Source organism: Chondrus crispus, genomic scaffold (genome assembly GCF_000350225.1).
Source record: "Chondrus crispus Stackhouse genomic scaffold, scaffold_8, whole genome shotgun sequence".
Lineage (NCBI taxonomy): Eukaryota > Rhodophyta > Florideophyceae > Gigartinales > Gigartinaceae > Chondrus > Chondrus crispus.
In genome coordinates, this window is record NW_005178810.1 from 170,226 (window position 1) to 177,859 (window position 7,634).

The following is a 7,634-nucleotide window of genomic DNA, read 5'->3' on the forward strand; positions in this document are numbered from 1 at the left end:
GTCTCCGCCTTCGCCCTTGTCCTCCCACTCGCAAACCTCTTCCTCGCCAGCGGCCTCGCCGCCAGACGCCTCGCTAGGGGCGTCGTCTCGTGGCTATTGCCGTTGTCGCCGCCGTTTTGAGTACGAGCAGACATCCCCCCTGGCTCGACAACACTCCGGATCCGCAACTCTCGCGCACGGACTCACCCGTGCCCTGGACAAAGGAGATTGTGGAACCCGCTCTCGCTGCTGACGCCCAAACGCGGAGAGTTGTATCCATTCGTGCATCATTATCGTGTATTTCTACCTCTCCGACCGCCACTTGCGTCGCCGCGCGAAGGCTCTTGAGCCACCACTGCGATTCAATTCTGACTTTCTTACTCATCTGACAGACTTCATCTTGTCGCTCTTGCTCTACTGACTTCCGCCCTTCGCTCGTGCCCGGGTTTGGCACCCTGCCGAGTGCTGACAACTTACTATTCTATGTTCGTGCTTCGACAAGACTGACATCTCCGCCGGTAACCACAAATTTGAAGTGCAAATCTCTACCTCCATCCGAGATGCCTCTTCGCTCTTTATGTTATCCAGTAAAGCAAAACTCACCTTACCCCACAATTATGCTCTCGGTTCTACCCTGTACAATAAACTACTGCCCCTCCGTGCCTCGCTAGCATGTGTCCAATTTTCCTTTGCTTACAAATCGACCAGCGCCATCCGAGTCGGCTCGTCGATCTCACATGGCCGTCTCGCAAGCTCTTTAGTCGCAGATGCCGCACTCCCCGGTCTTCCACGTCCCACCCCACTCCCTTTCCCCTGCATTTCAGCCCCCCTTCTGCCGCCATATCCCCCCGTACTGCTCGCATCCCCTACCGCGTCAGCACCCAGCATCCTCGCCTTCTCCTCGGCCGCCCGGGCCCGCAAGCATGCCTGCCTCCGTTTCAACGCCTGCTCTCACTATGCCGCAAACTGCTGCCCGCCCTCATTCGCAGCCACCACCTGCGCCCCGTCAGCACTACGACCCCCCGCCTCGCTTCACTCTCTGCATGCCCCATAACCTTCCACATCGTCCCCGGCGTCGTCGGCGACGACCCGTCCTTCTTCTGTCCGCCCGGCCAGATGGTGCAGATGATGGGAGAGATGATGGGAGAGATGAAGACGAACTGACTGAATAATTGCTAACAAGAATTGCAGTCACGGTTTCCCTACACTGTAACGGCTCTTGTTTACAGTTGTCACACGTATTGCAGAATTCTGCAAATATAATTGCAAATATAATTGCAGAATTGTTTAGACGTAAAGTGTCTCGCGCCAGCAGTCTGCCCGCCACACGTTGCCACGCATGCCACGGTGCAGTCTGCCTGCCACACGTTGCCACGCATGCCACGGTGCAGAGCTGCACCCGTGTCCGCCTGCGCCCCCAAAAAACATACTGTACTGTAGTAAAAACATAAGCCACGCATGCCGCCCCCCTTGATTCTAGTGAAAAATAAAGAGAAGCCACGCACGCGCTTGCCGCGTCCGCCGCGCCACGCTTCCCGGCAGCGCCTTCAGCAGACGAGACGCTGTGGCGCGCACCTCGAAACGTGTCGCTCCGCCTCGACACGCCCCGGTCGTCGCCTTCGAGCTGCTGGTGCCAGCGCTGCCAGCAGCTGATGGCACCATCACCTCCTCTTTCATTTACACATTGCAGCGCCCATACGAAGCTGGGATATCACTCCTACACACGTCCCCGACTACTCCGTCGCGGGCCTGGTACAGCCTTCGCCCTAGACGCTCGAGATGCTCGCGCCGATATCCCCCGTCTTCGAAGGAGATGCGCCCTGGGGGTCGAGGATCATCACCAGAAAGACCACGAAACACGCCCCGAATGCAACCATGAAGAACAGGGACAGTTGCTTCAAATTCAGGCTCGCCGGCCCGCCCTCCGCGCACTTGGCCTTCATAAATTGTTCAGCACCGGGGATCGAGCTCGCCATTGACATCCTCAGCGTCGCTCGCGCCATGGGCTCGGTCAAGTTGGACCCACGCGGTAGTAGGAAAGACGCCCCCGTCCGTATACAGATCTCGCCCGTCATCGCCATCACCCCGCAGTACTGCGCCTGCGACCGCCCCGTGCCCGATGTTGCCGTCGTCATCAGAAACTTGCACGTCTTCTCGCTCAGCTTTTTCGCCCCCTCTTCGTACGAGTCTACGAAAATCGCCCCGTCTTTGTAATCCTTGTGGCATGCGCTGTGCTTTCTTTGGTTAGTCTCAATGCGCCTTGTCGCGTAAACGCGTAGTCAGGATAGTGAAAAAAATGCAAAAAACCTACCGTGACGCAACCACTGTGTCCCAAAACGTCTGCATCGCACCTCCTCTCGGCACGCACACAGAGCGCGGATCTACGTGACAGTTTTGAAGATCTTCCAGCGTTCGGTACTTGGATTCGATTTTGCCCTGAACAAGGGTAGCCCTGTTTTGCACCACAAACGTCGCCATCTTCGCATTACGTTAGTTCTTAGCTTTCCAATATCAACCGTATTTGTGTACCTTCTGGCTTACTGTTTTCGTGCTGCCGTTTGCTGCAAAACAACTTACGTCATCGATGATTCATAAGCCAAAATTATGAAAAGGCTGCAACAAGCTATGACCAAATTCAAAACCCATTGCCGAGACGATTCCTTGTCCGTAACAGGGTCTGAATTCGAAAACCCAACCATTCGACTGACTGTTATTACCAACGATTATTACGCTCACGTACAAAATTGTAGCAGTATGTTAGTGCAAGAACAAGCAAAACCTTTCTACAGTACATCACTTGTAATACGTACGAGTACTCTGAAGTGCTTTTCTCAAGCGGTAAGGAATACGACTTTTGAGAAGATAGTGTCTAATCCTTCGAAGCCGAGGTTCGGAAGCCGGGAGCGGCGTGTATGAATCGTCGGGAGGAACAAACCGTCTGTCCAGCATTTTGAGAAATGTAAACACCACGGAGAGCATCACCACAAGTCCCCACACTGCCAATGAGAAAGCTGTTAGAAAGAAAGCACCCGCAGACGCCACTGAAGTCTCGTCTACGTGCGTCGCGATTCCTATTCCATCAATAAGGAATGGGGGAAGAAAGTCAACCTTGCCGAGGCGAGTATCACTTTCCATCCAGCCACCAACGGCCATGTCGCAATTGCAATCTGGATCTTCTCGCATCGTTCCCTCCTCAGTTACACATCGGTCCATTTTTTCCACGATGGAATTGAACGGCACACCTTCATCACCGCCGTCATCTATATCAAGGGAAATACATCGAAACCCAAGGACTTCTTGCAGGTTGAGAAGATACTCCATAGCAATCCCGCCAAATTTGTACGGCTGCTCATTGCTCAAATTATTGTTAGCTCTTCGTGGAATAAGCAAGCACAGCCCTTGAATCGACGTGCAAGCTCCAAAAACTTCATCAACTTACCTCTTTGCTTTCATCCCGGTATAATGTCGGGTATGATACAGCCGCGCAGCAGCGCAACGGCACATTCTCGAGTTGTCGAGAAAAGGACCTTGCCTCACACAGACAGAAAAGACACAGAAAAACTGTCCACTTTGCAAGCACGATCCTTGCTTTGTGTTTGCGGGGCATCAGACCCTGAGTGGGAGTTGTTCCTTTTCGAGATAACATATCGAATAATCTCTGTACAGCTTGCAAGACTTGTCTCTTTTCTTTGAGTAGCGACATTTTGCAGAATCACCAGGTGTAGCATGCTTGACTACCTAATGGATTGCCGGAAAACCAGCGAATTCCTACATCTATGACAATAGCGTGCGAGTTTTGCATACCAGAGTCGTCATTCGAAAGAGTTGATTTCGTCAAAGATATTCAATCTTGTTCCCTTCGATTGGCAAAAGCCTTGCTGTGACAAAATCAAGCAGGACAGAGAAAGTCCTCTCTCCATCGAGGGAAAACTAGTAGGTTGTGTTGGTAGTCCTCTAGCACGGAAATCGTCATATGATTAAAGCATTGGGCATACACCAGAGTTAGTTACAATTGTTGAACCAGCAACCAGACTGGACGTAAATCAAGGCTTCTGGAAGCTACTGTTAGCCAAAAAAATCATGTCTACAAAACTCCCCCGGCTTTGGCGGTTTATACGCAATGTTTAGACCACGCAAAGACGAAAAACTGCGTCATCAACAATGAGAGGGCCACACATATCCCCGTCTCGAGATGCGATGGAGTGGCCTCAGAACGCATGAATCTACCTTTTTCTGTGTGGAAACTCAGAGCAGCAAGGAAGCAACAAGATCGTGCAACACATGTACGCTAGAACGTATTCGGTCATTATGATCGGGCACAGGCTCAGAGATCTGATCCTACAGTACTTTAGTGTACGCGTGCTGAGTACAGAGCTCCCGAAAGCAAAGCCTTGCGGAACGTGACGCCAAGAACACCGATGGCCCCCATCCCGGAGTCTTCGGGAGGCCGACGGTGACTTTATATTGTGAGTCTCGTGCCCTATTGGGCGCCTCCTGAAACTATTTTTGCGCAGTACAGTGGCCCCAGCGCAGTAGTGCCGCCCCGTGCGAAACCCCAAAATGTGCACTATAGGGGGGGTCGCGCATTAGTGCAACTTGGAATAGTGCCTCCCACGCATTAGTGCTATGCAAAACGCCATGGCACGATTATCATACTTCCTACACGTGTTCATACACGTGTGGCTTCAGTAGTAGCAGAACTGCAGGGTCGAAGGTGCGACGGCAGCAAGCGGAATGACGAAACATTTTACCATGATCAAAACCTCATCCTTTTTGTATAAGCGGGCCCCGAATCATAGCTTGCAGAGGGCCACATTGCAAACAACTTCTCAACCATAATGGTACCTCCCACTCAAGAACCACCCTCTCGTCTCAATCCCTCCCCACCTCCTCGCACGTCGCTCACCCTTAATGAAAAAATTGAGGCAGGGCGCCTGCTCAATATCGAGAACACACGACTCATACTCTGCTATCAATATGACTTATTGATTGGTGATTCCTGCTGCATCCTTCTGAGTCAAGCTCCGTCGACTTTAGTCTTTGTCAACCTTAGCCCGTATTAGTTCCTGTTATTCTTTACATGTCCCGATTTACCTACCGCCCTACATCCCCTATAAGTAATGCCACACTTCATTGCTAGTAAGAAAAAAGACAGAGCACTTCCACCTCTCAACATTTCAACTTACGAGCTGACCACAGTGATCACTACGATTGCTTGTAATTTTCAACATGGCGGGGAACTCAAACTCCAGCCAGGCCCAGCTACAGGGTCAACATCTATTTACGCCCATTGCTCATCCGGAACTACGTCGGCTTGGACAGAAGAGCATCCATGCTTTTTTGCGTGAGCGTGAGCGATATTTGCTACGCATCAATGATGCCCAAGCTACTGGTAGCAGCATTTCAGCAATTTATCTCAAGTCTTCGCTGGATCCAGACCTTCTCCTATCGCTTGTAGAATTCGACGAATTTGACGGGGTGACCTCCGTTGATGAACTCTCTGAAGAGGCGTTAAAAAATTGGCTGGACGAGAAGGAGACAGTGAACTTCGATACTTTGACAACTACCGAGCTGGATAATTCTATTCGGTCATCTGTTCGAATGAACATCAACGAAAAAAATCCTGAACTCCGCATCAAAGCGCTCTTCATGGACTACAAAACTTTCCTTCGTGTCCGACGGTGGGGAGACCTCATTCAGAAAAATCCCAAACAGGCCACCGCACACATTTGCACACTGCTGAAGCCTCCTGCACTCAAGGAAAAAATTGAAAACGACCTTTCCTTGAGTAGGCATGATTTAAAAAAGGATTGGATGCAGTTTTATCGCTACGTTGTTAATCAAGCCGTTCGATGCGACGAATTTGTATCCATTCGGCAGACTACGACAGATTCTGATTCCGTAACCACGAAGATTGGTGCTGAAAAGCAAGACAAGACAAGAGACGGTTCTGCGAAGTCAGGAAACGGAAATGGCAAATTGAAAAACGATACATATGGTTCCACGCGAAAATGGAACAGAGGCGGCCGAAGCTACCAAGGCACACGAGGAAACAGCAATAGAGGTTCAAACAACTCCACAGATTCACGCTCGAACGGCGCCGGATCTGAAAACACGGGAGGTGTCATTGAGTTACCTTTTTGTTTAAATGTTTCCAAATGTAAGAAACGACATTATGTGAAGGACTGCCCTCTTTCAACAGACGAGGAGAAATATTCTTTGTTAAAAGAATTCTACAAGACTCGATCGGAAAAGGGACGTTTAAGCGTTCTGTCGCAAACACAGGAAGCATGTCATGCGCTGCAAGGTTCAGGACGGTACTTCGCAAAATTGGCGGACAGTGTAAACGTAATCGTTAACGGCGATTACGGTGCGGACCATTCTGCCCTCAGCGAGCAACACGTCAAACAGTGCGCTGATGATGGTGTATATGTTAACACTCTAACCCTTCGCGAACCAATCAGAATGAGTCTAGCTATAGGAGCAAATGCGGAAGAAGATTCGCAAGTTTATTGCACCCACACAAAGGTCCGTGTTTCTGTTACTCTCAATACTCCAGAAGGACCACTCCGTCTCCGCAACTTGGAATTCCTTGTTTTCAAGGAGTACATGCCCGAAATTCTTATCGCTCGCCCAGTTCTTCAGGCGATAGGATTTAATTTGGACGAGCATCTGAAGCGTGTGCGAAATCAATTCCACGACGCAGACTTTTCGAACATTGGGTTTTCTTCAGCACTTTCCACCAAAGAGGATACTCCCCCAAAAACTCCTGGACGTCTGTCACGTATACTACTTCGCGGTTACACGTCTAACGCCCATACCCAGAACTCCACTGATTCAGAGGAGGTAAATTCAGGGTTCTCTTCGGATGACGGTACCTCTTACAGCGACTCGGAAAACGGTTCACCTGATGAGTCTCCAATTCTTTATGGGGACACTCCAGATGATGGCCCCGTCTCCAAAGATTCTAACATTTCATTTGGAATCGATCAAGAGTCAGACACAGATTCACAATTGAAAGAACGAATTCAGGAAGCCATTCAGGGCGGCCTACCAGAAGAGTATCACGAAGAATTACAGGACTTAGTCTATGGCTACAGGGATATTTTCAGAACAAAGCTGGGGGCTGATCCGCCTGCCAGTGTGCAGCCAGTGTGCATTCGCCTCAGGCCAGATGCCATTCCTATTCGTGTTAAAGTCCGCCGATACTCGCCACCGCAAGCCAAATTTCTTCGTAAGAAAGTAGACGAATTACTGTCTCTCGGGCTTGTGCGACGAAACAATTCAAGTGAATGGGCATGCGCACCGCTAATTGTACCAAAGGACGGACCGGAGAAATTCAGATTCACGGTTGACCTGCGACCAGTGAACAGTCAAACAATTCCGCACACCTGGCCGATGCCTGATCTCGAGTCAATAACCTCCGAATTGGCAGGAGATTGCTGCTTTTCCATCATCGATTTATGTCATGGCTACTGGCAGATGCCGCTGGACTCAGAATCGCAAGAATGCCAAAGTTTTATAACGCCCGACGGCGTCTTCACACCCACGCGAGTAATGCATGGGCAGACGAATGCGACTTCCTACTTTCAGAGTACAGTAGGAAACCTATGTCTATCGTTACGGGATAACATTCTCCAATGGCTGGACGACCT

The 7,634-nt window shown here is 50.3% G+C and overlaps 2 protein-coding genes across 2 annotated transcripts; both read right to left on the bottom strand.

Annotated features, from left to right (window-relative positions):
• Nucleotides 1-393: 393 nt before the first annotated feature.
• On the bottom strand, nucleotides 394-534 carry CHC_T00007605001 (hypothetical protein). The gene has a single exon (XM_005711834.1). The coding sequence runs from the start codon at nucleotides 532-534 to the stop codon at nucleotides 394-396; it is 141 nt and encodes a 46-aa protein (XP_005711891.1).
• Nucleotides 535-2,552: 2,018 nt separating this feature from the next.
• On the bottom strand, nucleotides 2,553-3,682 carry CHC_T00007606001 (hypothetical protein). Its single transcript, XM_005711835.1, has 3 exons — nucleotides 3,415-3,682; nucleotides 2,790-3,221; nucleotides 2,553-2,686 (listed from the first exon to the last, which is right to left on the bottom strand). The coding sequence occupies exons 1-3, from the start codon at nucleotides 3,680-3,682 to the stop codon at nucleotides 2,553-2,555; spliced, it is 834 nt and encodes a 277-aa protein (XP_005711892.1).
• Between the last annotated feature and the right edge of the window lie 3,952 nt (nucleotides 3,683-7,634).

Coding starts and splice junctions, on each gene's coding strand:
- CHC_T00007605001 (XM_005711834.1), bottom strand. CDS start 534: ATGGAGGTAGAGATTTGCACTTCAAATTTGTGGTTACCGGCGGAGATG.
- CHC_T00007606001 (XM_005711835.1), bottom strand. CDS start 3,682: ATGTCGCTACTCAAAGAAAAGAGACAAGTCTTGCAAGCTGTACAGAGA. Junction 3,222..3,414: donor GGATGAAAGCAAAGAGGTAA/GTTGATGAAGTT, acceptor GCGGTGATGAAG/GTGTGCCGTTCAATTCCATC. Junction 2,687..2,789: donor AAAAGCACTTCAGAGTACTC/GTACGTATTACA, acceptor TGGTAATAACAG/TCAGTCGAATGGTTGGGTTT.